Source organism: Callorhinchus milii, unplaced genomic scaffold (assembly GCF_018977255.1).
Source record: "Callorhinchus milii isolate IMCB2004 unplaced genomic scaffold, IMCB_Cmil_1.0 Scaffold8, whole genome shotgun sequence".
NCBI classification, from domain to species: Eukaryota; Metazoa; Chordata; class Chondrichthyes; order Chimaeriformes; family Callorhinchidae; genus Callorhinchus; species Callorhinchus milii.
The window spans coordinates 529098-546532 of NW_024704749.1; the positions used below are offsets into that span (position 1 = coordinate 529098).

The window sequence follows — 17435 nt, forward strand, 5'->3', positions numbered from 1 at the left end:
GTTCGATTTGGGACTGTGAGAAAGTCAATCTCTTCGCATTTGGAATTGGAGGAGAGGATGAAAAGGTGGGCAAAGCAGCAGGTAAACTCCACATGTCATCAGAGGAAGAATCTGTGAAGTGCTCCAAAGCATTATCCATGTGAAGACCCCTATAAAACACTTATTGATTAGACATGGGCGTATTCATCTGTATGCATCAGTCTCTCCAACTCTTCTGTTTAGCTCGTAAAAATACTAGGTTACAGATACCAGGGGATATTGTCCTCACACTTGAGGTCTCGGTATCTGTTGCTGTGGGAATGCACAGAGTGAAGGCCACAAACTTGCTTCAGAAAGTGATTGGTGTCGAAGAGGAGATCACTTGCTGTTCTCTCCACAAGCACTGCCACCCTGCATTCTGGCCAATGGTTGTGCACGGTCAGTGCAAACTGAACTTCACACCCATTTCTTTTGTAAAATATCACTTGTAATGTATTTTTGGTTTAATTGTATCTTGCAGTTCAGGCTGAGGTCATCCCCATGGTGCTGGAGAGTGCAAAGCATGGGCTCATGTTGGGGCGCGGGGGCTACAGGCCAAGTGACATCTGTGTGTCTGCACCAACTGGCAGCGGGAAAACTCTGGCCTTCCTTATCCCTGTCCTTCAGGTGAGCTGCATCAAGTTGGAATTTTAATTCTTTGCCCTTTTGGCTGCAAAAATATTTTCTGGTACTTTGGAAACCACAGCTGTTGGATGTTAAATGGCCGAAATGTAAAGGATGTATTTGAAAGGTTTTAATCGAGCATCATTCTATATTAAGAGATATTAAGCATTATCACAAGCCTTTAACAGTCCCGCAACATTGTCTGATATCCACAGCTCAGCCAGGATCTGGTCCCACACATTCACTTTGAAGGAGGATAGCAATCAGGACCAGTAACCCCGACTGATTTTTCCCTCCTTCTCAGGTTTTCTGAGCCCATTGTAACTGTGACTATTATCCCAGCTGAGATTGACTAATTCAATAAAATTGCAGGATTCAAACCTTCATGTTTCTGTTCTGTATCATTCAGCGACATTGAGTATTACCAAAAGTGAAGTGACGCCCTGACTTAACTCACTAAAACATCAGAACTCTTCTTAATAATAATAATTCTTGCATTTGATATAGCGCCTTATCACGTGGTTGAGACGTCTCAAACTTTTCACAGAATATATTGTAAATATATTGACTATTTTGTGGGCGAAATGCAGCAGCCAATTGAACACAGCAGTGTCCCACAAATAGTTGGGGATTGAGGAACCAACCGTTCTTCTTATGTTAAGTAAAAACAAAGTTGTGAAATTTATATTTCTAGGATTTGAATTGTCTTAGGTTCAGTTATCCCAAGATTAGGGTTTATACACATCAAGAAATTTTGCTACTGTTGGTGGGATGAGATTCCTCATGTTCTATTTTCTTTGTTTTCTCGTTTGGTTCCCCAAAGACCATGGCTGGAGGAAACTGCTGTCCCTGAAGGAGGTTGACCCAGATATAAGGCATTTCACCAGGGCACATGCTTGCTTATAATAACGGATCTCATTTTATGAACCCCAAAACAATAACTATAGTGTCGCCCTGTATGTACTCTCTCATGCTGCTGGTATATCAAGCTCCGCATCGCAAACAGGTAGAGACGCTGCTCAATGGAAGGGATGTTTGTCAAGTTGTGGGGAGGAATATGATGGCAGCAATATCTAAGCGCTCTGAGACGCTACTCTGCGCAGAGGGCACTATATAAGTGTATGTTGTTGTTGGCAAAGCTCTCACAAATTTCATGTTGAGCCTATGTTGCCCACCAGGTAGCTTGCAGGGAGTTCCTGGTAACTGCCTTTCAACTTATTGAGGGCTCAAATCCAAGCATTTTGGATGTCAAATGGCCAACTAATAACTATCCACCTTGGGGGGAGGTAGCAGGGTCTCCTTGCACCTAAACTGGCTCAAACGTGACATGCTTGACACAGGATTGTCAGGATTGAGCCAGCCACTTGTGATCTCCTCAACCCATCACTGAGCCAAGCGGAGCCACAGTATTCCAGGGCACTGTTGATGACGGCTCATTGGCAGGTTTTAGAAGGGCAGGCGAGGCTCTGGGGCAGAGGTTCTTCCCACTGAGCCCTTTTTAACCCTGCAAACCAAAGCCCTTATGGGTGACCCATAAGGATAAGCAGCGGGAAAACTTGCCGGACATTGTTTTCAATGGCAAGCGGTTTTAGCTGGTTAGACCCCAGCGGTTACCCCAACGTACACTCTGAGGTCCCCAAGCCTTGGCTCTTGCCAACCTGTGCCTAATACTCTGCAGAATTGGGTAAGCAGGCTGCGTCCCTCCAGTGCACATACCATTTCCAATAAATATCTTGGGAATTTCCATGTGTAGGTGGGTTGCATGGACTTCTGGATTTGATACTCCTAAGCATGGTGCTGAGTTTCTGCATGTGTCAAGAAAAACAATCTCTTTTCCATGAGTAAAACTTTGTTTCTTTCCCAGGCGCTGATGGACCGTGCTGTTTGCAGAATTCGAGCTCTGGTGGTGCTCCCAACTAAAGAACTGGCTCAGCAGGTAATGTAATGGAAGGTTTAACATCCTCTAACTCTGCAGGAAAAGTGACAGCTGGATTCAGTGATCAATTTTCGTCAAAGTAGAAGTTTGGTATTCAAGTTATAGATTTTAGCAAAGAGAGCTCCAGCAATTAGGCGATAGATTAAGGCACAGTACTTGAAGGGTTGTCATCTCAGGATGATTTCCTGAGACACGTGCCAGTCAGTATATTAACAGGCAAATAAGGCAGGTAAATGTGTGGCCAGACAGATGCTGTAGGAGGGATTCAGATTCTTAGGACACTGGGACCAGTTATGGAGCAGGAAGAGCGGTATGGAATAGCTCGGCTACACCTGGCACCAGTCTCCTCACTGAGAAAATAGCTAGGGCAGCAGCAGAGGATGTAAACTAATCTGGCAGGAGGGTGGGAAGAAAGTTTTTGCAATACAGAGAGAAAGTGAGGGAGTTGGGACATGCAGAAAATCAAATAACCTTAATGTAATCATTGGCAGCATAGAGTGGAGATGAGCAGAATTTAAGTAGTCAGGGAAAAGTTGTGAGTAAAAATGAACACAACAACTCGTATTTATATAGCGCCCCTCACACAGCGTCCCAGAGCGTATTAGTGAAAAGTATGAAGACAGAGAAAGATAGGAATATGTTGCAGTGTCTGTACAGTTACACACGGAGCACGGGGAACAGAATAGGAAAACTGGAGGCAGTAATCAAAAGTGAGTAATTGGATATAATTACATTAACAGAAACATGGTTATAACCTGGACATGATTGGCAATTAAATATTGCAGGATACAATATATTTTGAAAGTACAGAGAGGGGATAAGGGAGGTGGAGTAGCAGAATTGGTCAGAGACTATACTCACACTAGAAAGGAGATAGATATAAATACTTACAGGGTAGAGACAGAATCCATCTGGTTAGAGATAAAGAATGAAAAAGAGCTTTATAATATGAGCAGTATTGTTTTCTGTCCCAATCTCTAAAAACTCCCAACAAGAGAAGTATTTGGTTGACCTAGTTATGAGTAGTGAATCAGAGCATCAAGGATTTAAATGTAGGGGAGGACCTCGGGGGTAATAAGCTTAGTATAATAAGGTTCAAAATGATGATAAAACAGGTGCTGAACAAGACGTGAAACTTTTGATTGGAAAAAAGTGAATTACAATAGTGTGAGGAATGAACTAACCAAGGTAGACTAGAGGTAGACTAAAGGGAAAAATTGGCAAACAAACATGTTGAGCACCAAAGGAAGATTTTTAAGCACAAGGTAGAATGTGAAAGAGAAATATATTCCATTAAAAAATAAGGAATTAATTAAAAATTAACAAATAATGGGACGCATGGACGAACAAGAAGGTGAAAACAAAAAAGCATTTGAATAGTACAGAATAGATAATGGAGGAAAATTTAGGAACAAGGTTAAAAAGAATTAGTAAAGCAAAGAGGAAAACATATAAAAGAAGTAGCAAAAATAGTAAGCTGTTCTATAGGCATGTTAGCAATAAAAGAATGGTTAAAGCAGACATGGGACATTAAGGAGATAAACGACTGTTTGTGGGACACTGCTGTGCACAATTGGCTGCCACATTTCGCCCACAAAACATGCAGTTAATCCACTTTAAAGTATATTAGGAACATAGGAATTAGGGGCAGGAGTAGACCATTCGGCCCCTCGAGCCTGCCCCGTAATTCAATAAGATCATGGCTGATCTTCTAACCTAACTCCATCTGCCTGCTTTATCCCCATATCCCTTAATCCCTCTAATCTTTAGAAATCTATCAATCTCAGTCTTGAATAGGTTCAAGGACTGACTGAGCATCTACAGCCTTCTGGGGTAGTGAATTCCACAAATTCACTACTCTGAGTGAAGAAGGGTTTCCTCAACTCTGTTCGAAACGGATGACCCTTAATCTTAACACTGTGAACATTTATAAAAGACATATTCTGTGAAGCGTTTTGATACATCTCGAAGACATGATAATGCATTATATCAAATGCAAGGATTATTATGTTATAATAATGAAATGGCAGAAATGCTAAATGAATTCTTCCCCTCGGTTTTTACATAGGAAACTAATAAGGAAAATCCAGTAAGAACAGATGTGGCGGGGTGTAAAATCGCAACAGTTAAGTGGAGGGCTTAAAATAAATCACACAAGCTCAATATTTATAAGAACTCTATAGAAAAAGGACTCGTGACAGAGGTCTGTAGGATGACTAATGTAATACCTGTTTTTAAAATAGAAGTAATACAGGAAACTACAGGACAATCATCCTAACATTGGTTATTGGCAAGATTTTGAAATCTATAATAAAAGATGGAAGTAACTTTCTTTTGGTCTGACACATATAGAAACCCATCACCATGCTTCAGAATATCCAAATCTCATCTTACTTTGGATATTCTTAAACATGGTGATGGGTTTCCGCATGTGTCACAGACAGGCTGACCAAATAAAAATAAAAAAATTAAAAATTGGTACAGATTGCTGAGGTGTTTTCAAATAGCTTTGTTTCCCTCAGGTGTGTAAAGTTTTCAATGTTTATGCTGACGGCACGGGTGTGAGGGTAGTGTTGATGGCTGGACAGAAATCATTTGCTGTGGAACAGACCTCTCTTGTTGAGCACACGTAAGTAGCCATTTTTCTGAAGCAATCTGCTAACCAAGCTGGAATAACCAAGCTGGAATAACCAAGCTGGAATAACCAAGCTGGAATAACCAAGCTGGAATAACCAAGCTGGAATAACCAAGCTGGAATAACCAAGCTGGAATAACCAAGCTGGAATAACCAAGCTGGAATAACCAAGCTGGAATAACCAAGCTGGAATAACCAAGCTGGAATAACCAAGCTGGAATAAGTTGAATTATAAAAGGGAAACTGGTTAACAGATCTATGTGTTAATTAGAAACAGCCAAAATACACCATGAACATCTAAGGAGCTAAGTCTAATAAAGAGCATAGGACCTCTGAATATTTAGTAAAGGTGAGAAGTTGGATTAAAAGATTGTATATTTTGGGGAATTGTAAAAGTTTTTAGAAACTTAAACATATTAGAAGCAAAAGTACAGTTCAGGAGGGATGGGATTAGGCAAAAGCAGTAAATTGGTGAAAGAGGAGGGGATGGCTGGACTATTTAACAAATTATTTGCCTCAATTTTCACAGAGGAAAGCAGTTTTCTCACAGTAAAATTAAAAAAAGGGAATAAGGAACAGCTATTTGGGATAAGAATTTCAAAAGCAAACCATACTTAGAAAAAAATGTATAACTATCCTTACATTTGATATAGTGACTTTTCATGCCATTGAGACGTCTCAAAGTGCTTCACGGGATACACTGTAAAGTGACGTGCTATGTATTTTGAGGTAAAAATTAGGGGAATTTAAGATTGAGAATGGTGGTTAAGGCAAAATCCATATTGCCCTTCAAGATTGAACTAGATGAATACCTTAATAACAGTCAGCTACAGAGATATAGGCAAAGTGGAGAGAATGGGACTAAAATGATTGCTCTTGAGGGAGCTGACATCTTCTGTGCTGTAATTTTTTATGGTGCAAGATGTTTATGAGAAATTTGCCCTGGGGTTTGGGTGAAAATGATTGTGACGTGCTAAAAGGAGGAGAGAGTACCAGAGGAGGAATGGAACAGGCTGAGGTAGGACCTGGATAGAAGAGCAATGCTGCCACCATGATGGTTGAGGTGGGCGGCATGGTGTAAAGTGTAGCCAGATGTGGGGAAGGTGAGCCAGGTTTCAGTGAAACCAAGTATGTCAACATTTTTGTCCTTGATTAGACTATTTACGGGGAATGTACATTCTTGAAGGCAATTACAGAAGGTGGAGGGGAAGAGTGGATGATTGAGAAGAGGTTTGTTCCTAGGGCATGGGAGAGGCAGGCCCTATGGTGAGATTGGGGGCAGTCAATGGCGAGTCTATGATGGAACTGAGGATGGGAGAAGGCGGGGACGGCACGAGGAGAGGAGCAGCGAATGGGAGTGTGAGAGATGGGGCCACAAGCGTGGCAATGGGTCAGGGAATGGGAAGCTTGGGTCAGGTGCAGCTGCCAAACACACACACTGAGACTAGAAGCAGTGGGTCAGCTGGGCATGGTCAGGCCTGTGGGAGTGGGGAGAGGACTAGAGGAAACAGGGGAGTGGGAGGGAGAGATGTCCTTTTGCCCTTAATTGCTGAGTCCATTTCTACTCCATTCTTACAGAATTGAAGGCTACCGCAGTCTGGTAGATATTGTCGTTGCCACACCCGGTCGTCTTGTGGACCACATTGCAAGAACACCCGGATTTAGCCTGCAACATCTGAGATACTTGGTAAGATTTGGTGAGCTTGTAAGTTGTCAAAAGGAAGGCTGGTGTTTTTTACAAACACTAGTTATTAGGGAATGAGGAATTCTTAATGGTTATGGAGAGTGGGTTTTCTATAAATATTCTTTTGTTTTATTCCTGTGCATTTTAAATAGATGTTAAACTGCCTATTTAGATGGATGTTAAAGATCCTATTATCCTATTTGAGAAGGAAGGGAGATAACCTGACCAACAATCCCCCAGATATGTTTTATTTGGTCAGCCAGCTGTCAGGTTGCTGGAGAGTTTCCAAACCAAGCTGAGATTTCCATGCATCCCACCTACATACCAGTTGGTTGTTTGACCTCTGACAAGTGTGGGTTTGAGCTCTCACTAGGTGGGTGGCAGCTACCAAGCCTGCAAGCTTCCCGGTGGGCAACCCAGCTGAGCATGAAATGTGTGAGAGCATTGCCACCATCTTGATACCAACAGCTCAGGCACACGTCCCTTCCCATTGAGCAATGGTTTCACCAGTTGGAGGTGCAGAGTTTAAGCAGCAGCTGCTGGCCTCTCTGCAGCCAATTAAGGTGGGCTCCAGGCGCTGGTATGATCTTGTTTTCACAAACTCAGACTCTGGGTAATGCTTCCAGCAGTTGTGACTCCAAGCCTCAGAGTTTCCTCATCAGCTATCTGAAGACTATCTGCCTTAAACGTGGTGGGCGGGCCTTTCCAGGACAGCTTTTGACATGCCAGTCACTTTGATGTTCTTAAGGTCTGTTTGCAATGTGGCATTGGCAGATGCCTGGAACAGATCAAATACAATGCAATTTATATTTGTAGAGTGCCTTTCACATCATGAGGATTTCTCAAAGCCCCTCACAGGATTTAATGTAAAGTGAAGTAACTGTATCTTGTAGGCAAACATAGTCAATTTGTACACATCAATATGCCACAAGCAGCCATGAAGTGAATGGCCAATTTTTTTCTGGGACAATTTTATTGGGCCTTTAAAGTGGTCTTGCGCTGGTCAACAGGACTCTCTTTGAGGCACTCACTCCGTCAGTGCAGTTGTGGTGTCTATCCACAAGACGGTTGACCCTAGTGAGACATAGATCTACAAAGGGTTCTGACTGGTTTCAATGGCTCTTAAAGTGACGCTGCAGGTAGTCACTGCACGTTTATTGCATGCATTGGAGGGTTATTGTTTGAACTGGAATAAGAAGGTTGGCTTCTGTTCTTTTGAGGAATGTGTGGGACATGTACGAGATCGCAGTTGTAAGGCTAAGGGGAAACCCACCTATGTTGAATTGACTTACACAAGGCTTTCGACATAGTGCAAAAAGTTTTTTTTGCCCCCACCCTCTGGAACTCCATCCCGCAGTCCTTCCGCCTAACCCCCTTCCTTGACTCCTTCAAGACCCATCTCAAGACCCTCCTCTTTGACCGTGCTTTCGATCACCCTCCTTCCCTTCTGCCTTCCACCCACCCCGATCCTGACCTTCAGCTTGGGTCCGAAACACTGAATGTCCAGTGCCTTGGGATGTCCTCCAGACGTGAAAGGCGGTTTACAAATTTAATTTTGTTGTTCCTGATTTTCCTCCCGCCTCCGCCATGTCACCTGCAGTGTACCCCAAGGTTCCATCCTTGGCCCCTCCTTTTCCTCATTTCCGCGCTCCTCGGTGATGTCATCCTCAGATACAGGGTCAACTTCCATATATATAAACAACACCCAAACAATAATAATAATAATCCTTGATTTGATATAGCGCCCTATCACGTAATTGAGACATCTCAAAGCGCTTCACAGTATATACTCTAAACTTAATCAACTGTATCATTTGAAAGGGATCTTTCAGTACCTAATAGATAATCCTTGCAATTTATATAGAGTCTTTTACAATGGGAAATGTCTCAGTGCTTCACGTGATTTTGTTGTAAAGTGTAGTACTGTGTATTTTGTAGGTGAACGCAGTCGCCGATTTGCACACAGCAATATGCCACAAACAGCCTTGAAGTGAATGAGCAGTTTTTCCCTGGGGATAATTGGCTAGGACTATCCTTCAAAAAATATATAATAATAATTTGGTCAATCAATCCACGACTGTTTGTGGGACATTGCTGTGCGCAGTTAGCTGCCGGGTTTTGCCCTCAAAATATACAGTCAATTCACTTTACAGTATATTATGTGAAGCGCTTTGAGGCATCTAGAAGACCTGAAAAGCGCGATATCAAATGCAACGATTATTATTATATTATACGACGCTCTAGGAGAAACACTCTCTTTGCCATATAGTCCAGTTGAACAGACAGATGGGACATTGTTTAACATTCTCACCCGAAGGATGGCACCTCTGACAACACAGTGCTCTGGAGCATTGCACTTGAACATCAGTTCCATATCTGACATGAATGAACAACCTTTTGTCTTAGAGACGAGAATGCTACCAACTGAGCTACACTGCCACCTCGGCCTAACATTTCCATTTTATGTATCTTTTCTTCATTTCCTTTCATTTTGGAACTTATTCAAGTTTATTGAAGTCAAATTTCCAGAATGAAAGGAAATAAAGGAAAGAATCATATTAATTCTGCTAAGGTGTAAGTTTATTACCAAAAGCTTTTATCAGAGGAGATTGTTTGAAAGCTGTTTGAAAGGCTTTAGAAGAAATTATATTGTTCGTTATTATAACATGCAGAAATGAAACTGATGCTGATCCCAAGCTCCCCAATTTCTTCCCGTTCCAGATGTTCCTGTGACAAAGACAATTAGGCAACTCTTTTAATCTTAAACTGCTCTTAAACTGGGGAGAAGAATTTGATACCTGCTCAGCATGTCTGCCTGTCGGCACAGCTATGATCACAAGCTGATCTTTTACCTGTACAATGCCATTGACTGAGGGAGAAAATTATTACTATTTTAAACAAAATCCTCGCATTTAACCACTCATTGAAGCCATTGTATGGGTGAGGTGGGGGGAGAAGACAAACTGGCTCATAGCCGAGAAGCTCAGAACATGTGCCAGCCTGGCTCAGATAGTTGCAGTCTCACCTGTGAGCCAGAAGATTGTGTCCACTTCACGATTTGTCTAGACTGACCCTGCATCGCAGTTATGGGGGAGTGCAGCATTATTGGAGGAGCGTCCTTTGGATGAAATGTTAAACAGGTCCCATCTGCCCGTTCAGGTCGGTGTTAAAGATCTTATGGCACTATTCAACAATAGCAACAACAACGTGCATTTATATAGGGCGGTTCACGCTTGACGGTGTCTCAGAGCGCTTTAAAAGCAAAGAAAGTTTCCCCCAGAGTCCTGGCTTACAATTACCCAGGTCACATTGGTCACTCGCTTCATGGCTGTTTATGTCCCATCTTGCCAGGCTCTCCAGCTCCACCATCAACAAAATCCAGCTGATCCAAAACTCCACCACCCACATATCTCACCCGCATTAAATTCCGTAACCCCATCACACAGTTCTATCCGGGCTCCACTGACTCCCTATTGCTGAATGGATCGATTTCAAGATGCTCACACTTCTAATCCCTTCGTGCCCTGGCACCTCCCCACCTTTCCCACCTGGATACTTCCAAACCGACGACCCGCTGTCTCCATTTGACTGGCTCTGGCCTCCTGCATGTCCCTCGTACCCCCCATTCTACCATTGGTGGCCGTGCCTTCAGCCACAACGTCCTGAAACTCTGGAACATACCTCTATCCCTCCGCCTTGGCCCATCCTTCCCCATCTTCAGGTCGTACCTGAAGACCTTTCTCTTCGACTTCTGGTTACCCACCCCCTGCCCCAGTGCTCTGGGACACTACCCTGCGTGAGGGGCGCTATATAAATGCTCGTATTTGTTCTGGTTAAGGGACATTGCTGTGTGCAAATTGGCTGCTGTACATTACAGTATATTTTGTGAAGCGCTTTGAGAAGTCCTCCCAACATGAAAATGAAACTATGCCAAATGTAAGGATTATTACTGCCGTATTATTTAAAGCAGATCAGGGATCTGCAACTGCACTGCCTCTGCTAACACTGAATATGGTATAAACGTATTCCCCAGTCTCCTGTCTGAAAAGTGCAATGTAGGTGAACTGATGGAGCTTGTGGATGAGTGCTGTACAATGTTTATGTGTTACTAATGTTAATGCTGTAGGTAATCGATGAAGCAGACACAATGATTGACAGTATGCACCAAGACTGGCTAATGCAGGTGGTAAAGGCAGTGTATCAAGCGGATGCAAACTTAGCTGCTGGCAAACTGTTCAGGAGAACAGAGCCCGGTCTCTGCACAGCACAGAGGTAAGGAGACGGCTGGACTTCACAGCGTTACAACAATAACACCTTTTTTATTGAGAAAGTAGCATATTGCTAGTGCCGGGGAGCCTTGTTGAAGGGGAGTGTGACTGGCAGCGTTAGTATTTTGCTGTGCTGGGAGTTGCGCATCATAGATGCATGTCTGCTTTTCCAGGGGTAATAATCCCTTTAGAATAAAATAACAATAATAATTTGGTCACTTCAATCCATGACTGTTTGTGGGACGCTGCTGTGTGGCTTTCAACCATTTGCCCCGCTCTCCACAACTCTTAACCATACTTTCGGTCATCTTTCCCCCTCCCCCATTAGGTTCCCATCCACAGCTCAGGTGGAATTTCCACGTACAGCTGAGGTGCATAGAATTGTGTTCGGTTTGGATTCTCTTAAGCAAGGGTTTCCGCACATGTCAGACACTCAGCTGACCAACAATAAATTAATACTAATCCTATTAACTAGCTGCCCTGCCAGTGCTGTAGTACAGCTAATAAGAGCGAGGAACCAGCTTCATCTCTTTCTCTCTTATAAGTGAGATTGAAAACCAGGCAAATAGGAATCGTGGGCACACACCCCATTCTGTGTGTTGTTGCTTGGGTAACACCAGTCACTCCATTGGCAGAGTATATTGAGCTAAAAGTAAATACCACGTTTTTCCTGGTTTGGAGTTTCTCATCACAGCACAGTTTAAACGACTTAAAAACCCAGTGTCCAGTAGCCCTTTTTAAATTATTTTAAATTCAGTCTGTTATTGTGTTTAATATCTGGAAGCCACAGATCTACTTCAAAATCTTCTTACAGCTGTTGGTGTGCTATGTTTCTGTGTGTAGATTATAAAATGATTCCATTTAACAAACCAAAACTAGTGTTTTGAGTTTGATGCAAGGCCTTGGAATATGTGGGTTTGTGATTTGTTCTACAGCATAGTCAATTATAGGAGAATGCATTTACTGGTGTAGCTCGCATTTCTTCATTGAGTAGCTTATTGCTATAAATTTGTGATCTCATTGTATCAAACACCAAACTTTGTTCCACAGCAGCACGTGTGTGCAGATGCCGCTGCAGAAGCTACTGTTCTCTGCTACCCTTACCCCAAATCCTGAGAAACTGCAACAGTTGTCACTTTACCAGCCTCAGCTATTTACCTCAACTTACACTGCACCGGGGCAATGCAGGCCCCAGAGCCAAGGCCATCACTCAGTGGATCAAATGGAAATGAAGTACACCCTGCCAGAGGGGCTGACTGTGAGTACCAACAGTTTGTCTAAATACTTAGCTTGCCTTACTAACCAAGCCATAGATAGCTCTCCGTCTGTGGAAATAATATCTCCTCTTCCTTTAGGATGTGCCTCACTGCTGCTCTCTTGCTCTCTCGCTAGTTCTCTCTCTCTCCTTGTCTCTCTGGACTTGTACAGCTGCTCGTTAGTTATTATCTGCTGTGTACAGCTCGAGGGTTAGGAATTTCAGCGGGAGGGTCAGGGTGTAAGTCAAGTCTCACTTCTTAAGTTGTAACCATAAGTTAATTCTTATTAAATCAAACTGTATAGTGCGAAGACTTTACATTCTATTGCCAAAGTGTTGTGAAATTTAGAAGTTTTCATAAACAAAAATATTTCTGTTTATCCTTTGCAGGAATTCTATGTCCCGTGCCAACTCAACAAGAAGCCTCTAATAATCTTGTACTTCATGTTGAGAATGAGGTTCCGACGTGTGCTGTGTTTCACTAACTCCAGGGAAGCCTCTCACAGGTGACTAGCTGTTATTGATCCTGTTTTTCCTGGTTATGCTAAGTGTATAATAATGGCAATGATGTCTGTTGGCACCAGGTGCTGTTCTCTCCCCCTTTTTCTTTGCAGGGCAGAAGGTTCTGTTGATTCAGCTACATTAATTTTTGATTGCAGAGCATGATTCATATAATAGATTGTCTCAAAGAACTTCACAGACACAGAGTGGGAGCCGAACCAGTGTTGGGAATTCAGGGTAGGCAAGAGATGGACGAATCAAGTGCTTTGAGATTCCATCAGGTGTAAACAGCGCTATATAAATGCAAGTTGTTGTTGAATGTGCAGCCAAAGGAGATGCGTTTTGAAACTATAGTGAGGGAGCGAGGTGAAGGGATTTGGGAAGATAGTTCCAGAGAGAGGGGCAAATTGGCTGAAAGCTCACTCACGGTGGGTAGAGGAGGTGGGGTGCCTGAAGCAGGTCAAAGTTGGTGGAACGGAGAGAATCAGCAGATAGGTAAGATCACAGCAAATCCCAGAAATGGGTGGGGCAAGGCCATTGAGGCATTTGATGGCAAGAATCAGGATCTTAAAAGTTGACAGTAATAATAATAATAATCCTTATCACATCTTTGAGACGTCTCAAAGCGCTTCACAGAATATACTGTAAAGTGAATTGACTGTATATTTTGTAGGTGAAACGCCCACAAAATATAGAGTCTGTCTATGGGCTATAGGGAGCTAGGAGTCTGAGGGTGGCGTGCTGGGCATGTGGAACCTCGGTGATGGGCTGTGGAGTTCAGATGGTCTGGAGCTTGTGGAAGACAGAGCTGGGAAGGCAGTTGAGCAGGGAGTTGGAAAAGTTAAGTGGGTGGTGACGAAGGCAGGGATGAGGGTTTCAGTTGTGTTGGGAGAAAGGTAGTGGTGGAGTTGGGCAAAATTGTGGATATGGAAGAAAGTAGATTTAATCAGAGACGAGATGAAAGGCTTAAAGCAAAGCTGAGGGTTGAACAAGATATCGAGTTTCCACACAAGCAAATCCCAGAAATGGGTGGGGCAAGTGGGAGAGCTTCACTTTCATCAACATTAGGCTAGAGAAAGTTAATAATAATAATAATAATCCTTGTGTTTGATACAGCGCCTTATCAAGTTGTTGAGACTTTTCTAAACACTTCACAGGATATATTGTAAAGTGAATTGACTGTATTTTGAGGGCAAAGTTACAGCTCATCCAGGACTTGATGTTTGTTCTGCTTTAAACCTGTCGCCTTCTCCATTTTTCTGCTCGCCCATCCCCTCAGCTAACTTGATCATCCTGCTCAGCCCATTCCCTTCATACCCATTATCCATAGCCAAACCTTCAGCCCTAATGCCCTAATCTCTGGAATTCCCTCCCTCTTCTCTTCCTCTATCTGTCTTTAATCCTATCTAAAAAGCTGCCTTGCTAACCACATGCTCCTAATTACTGAACAGATCGATTTCAAAATCTTCTCACTCGTTTTCAAATCCCGGCATGCCCTCACACCTCCTTACCTCTCCGACCTCCTTACACCCCACTCCCCCACTCACTGTCTCCACTCGACAGGCTCGAACCTCCTGTTTGACCCTCATGCCTTCCATCCCAAAACTCTGGCACTCTCTCCCTCAATTCCTCCACCTTGCACCCTCCCTCTATATAAATGCAAGTTGCTGGTATATATATTTGATTTGGGTCATTTAATATAGCCCTGGACCTGGGATCAGAGGATTCTAGCTTTGATTTCTGCTGGTTGTACTCAGCCCTTTATAGTTAGAAGATCAGTAACATGAAGGAATAGGAGAAAGAGATGAACTGACTTTTAAGGCGGGTCTCAAAACCCTCCTCTTCAACCGAGCCTTCGTCCACCCTCCCCGATTTCGACCCCCAGCTCGGGTCCAAATCCCTGAATGTCCAGCGCCTTGGGACATCCTCCCGATGTGAAAGGCGCTGTGTAAATGTAATTGTGTATTGTTAAGGAGATGCTGGTTAGCTTTGGTGAAATCTCTCATATTAAAGCTTATTGTATTGTCACACTCAGCAACACGGCATCAAATAAGAGTCACTAAACTGTGCTTTGCAGGTTATATGTTTTGATCCGTGCGTTTGGTGGCATTGAAGTTGCGGAATTTTCCTCCAGACTTTCTCCTCAAGAAAGACGGAAAACCCTGAAAATGTTTGAGCAAGGAAAACTACAACTGTAAGTGTGTGTACCTGTGTGCGCCTGGGGACGTGTGTGTGCGTGGGGGGGTGTGCGTGGGGGTGTGTGCCTGTGTGTGTGCATGGGGGATGCTTATGCATGAGCACCTGGGGGGTAGGGGTGTGCCTGTGGGTGGGGGGCAGGCAGAGTGTGTGCAGCATGGGTGCACAGGAGAAACAGCGTGTGGGAAGGTGGGAGAAACAGTGCTTGTTTGGGATGAGGAGAAAACCTGTCGGGGGATGGGAAGGGGGAACATTTGTGTTTGGAAAATTGTGCGTTTGTGTTAGAAACTAAAAACCAGGCCTGCAGGTTTGCCTGTGCACTATCCTATTACCCAATTCTATTCAATTAGAATCCTTGAATTTGGTGCTACTTTTCATCTGTATTTTCTCCATAGACTGATCAGCACTGATGCAACCGCCAGAGGGATTGATATTAAAGAAGTCATGTGCGTGATTAATTATGATGCTCCACAATTCATTAGGACATACATCCACAGGTAAGCAGTGTCTCGTGGCTTCTCCAGCCTCTGCACAGGTATTTGAAAACTTTGATTGAAACAATTGATAAATTATGATTTTAACAGAAGTCTCTAATGATCAGTTGCTTGTATCTAAAGATCTCAGGACACCTCGCTCACTCCAGAGACTCATGAAAGTACTTTATCACACTGCTTCAATAGTAACATTCAATAAAAACTTTCAAAAGGGAATTGGATAGGTACTTGAAAAGGAAAACAGGAGGGTGGGCGTCTATGGGAACACATTATGTGCAAATGCATCTTCCTTCGCTGTTTCATTATTTAATGCCCATCTCATTTATGCTGCACCTGAACTGGGAACGCTGAAGGGGGCTGTGTAGAGAAAGCTTTACTCTGTATTTAACCTTTTAAGATAATTGGCAAAAGAACCAGAGGGGAGATGAGAATTTATTTTACACAGAGAGTTGTTACGGTCTGGAAAGCATGGCCTGAAAGGGTGGAAACAGATTCAATAACAACTTTCAAATGGGAATTAGATAGGAACTTGAAAAGGAAACATTTGCAAGGATATGGGGAAACAACGGGGGAGTGGGACTGGCTGGGTAGCTCTTCCAAAGGCACGATGGACCGAATGGCCTCCTTCTGTGCTGTGATATTCTATGATTCTATTCTATTCACTGATGTGGTAGATGTAGTGCTGTTTGGATTCAACAGTGAGTCTTTTAGATGAAGTAGATCAGATGAAGACAAAAAAACTCTGGAAATCTAAAACATGTGAATCTGAGAAAGAGCAGTTAAAGTTTCATTGCACGACTGACTCTTCATTGGTAAATTATTTGACCAAATGATGGTGTTTCCTGTCTCATTTATTGCCTTTGTTTCAGAGTTGGGAGGACGGCTCGGGCTGGGAAGGCTGGTCTAGCATTCACATTCCTCTTACATGTCCAGGTGACTTAATGTTTTGATCCCGATGGTGAAATCCCCTCTTGTAATTAGAATTTTTTTGGCGAGTCTGTTGAGATGAACTAATAATGCTGTATTTACAGGAGGAAAGATTCCTTCAGATGATGAAGGATGCTGGCAGCAAAGAGTTGAAGAAGCAGTTGGTGAAACATGAAAACCTGACCCCACTGATCCCACGCTATGAGGAATCCTTGCTGGATCTCAAGCGTGCCCTAAAGGTAATTTCAGCACGATCTCATGTAGGCCTCTTCAGGTTCAAATTGCTAGTAAACTAAAACATCCTGCTGCCTCCTTTGGTTTTAAAACTGCAGTGCCCTAGAGTGACTTTCTAATGTGACTGTATAAATGTAAATTGTTTAGTATGGTGTGAAAAAGAATGCTCTACAAAGCTGCAGATCATCCAAAACTTTGCAGCTTGTGTACTCTCGCGCACCAAGCTCCGTGACCCCATCACTCCCACCCTCACCCGACTCCACTGGCTCCCCATCCCCCAGAGGATCGAGTTCAAGATCCTCGTCTTCACTTTCAAGGCCATCCATGGCCTTGCCCCCTCCTCCCTCTGACCTGCTGACTCTCTACCAACCTGCCCGCTCCCTCAGTTCAATGGACTCCGGCTGCTCCATGTCTCCTGCCCCACCCGCCCTACCATCGGTGGTCGGGCTTTCAGCCTCTCTGCCCCCACACTCTGGAACTCCATCCCACGGTCCCTTGGCCTCGCTTCCTCCCTCACCTCCTTCAAGGCCGGTCTCAAGACCTTTCTCTTCAATTGTGCTTTTGGTCGCCCTCCCACCTTTCTGCCTTTCCTCACCCGTACCCCACCCCTCCCCCTGACTCCTGACTGTCCAGCACCTTGACATCCTCCTGACCTGAAAGGCG

At 43.6% G+C, this 17435-nt stretch overlaps 1 protein-coding gene across 1 annotated transcript in view; it reads left to right on the forward strand.

Annotated features, from left to right (window-relative positions):
- The window catches only part of ddx51 (DEAD (Asp-Glu-Ala-Asp) box polypeptide 51), a 36238-nt gene that overhangs the window by 16695 nt on the left and 2108 nt on the right, over positions 1-17435 (forward strand). Inside the window, exons 6-16 of the mRNA XM_042337332.1 lie at positions 500-645; positions 2507-2578; positions 5101-5207; positions 6792-6900; positions 11024-11169; positions 12216-12423; positions 12811-12926; positions 14999-15115; positions 15513-15614; positions 16481-16544; positions 16643-16777. Of these exons, the coding sequence (XP_042193266.1) occupies positions 500-645; positions 2507-2578; positions 5101-5207; positions 6792-6900; positions 11024-11169; positions 12216-12423; positions 12811-12926; positions 14999-15115; positions 15513-15614; positions 16481-16544; positions 16643-16777 (1322 nt within the window). The remainder of the gene's footprint in view (positions 1-499; positions 646-2506; positions 2579-5100; positions 5208-6791; positions 6901-11023; positions 11170-12215; positions 12424-12810; positions 12927-14998; positions 15116-15512; positions 15615-16480; positions 16545-16642; positions 16778-17435) is intronic.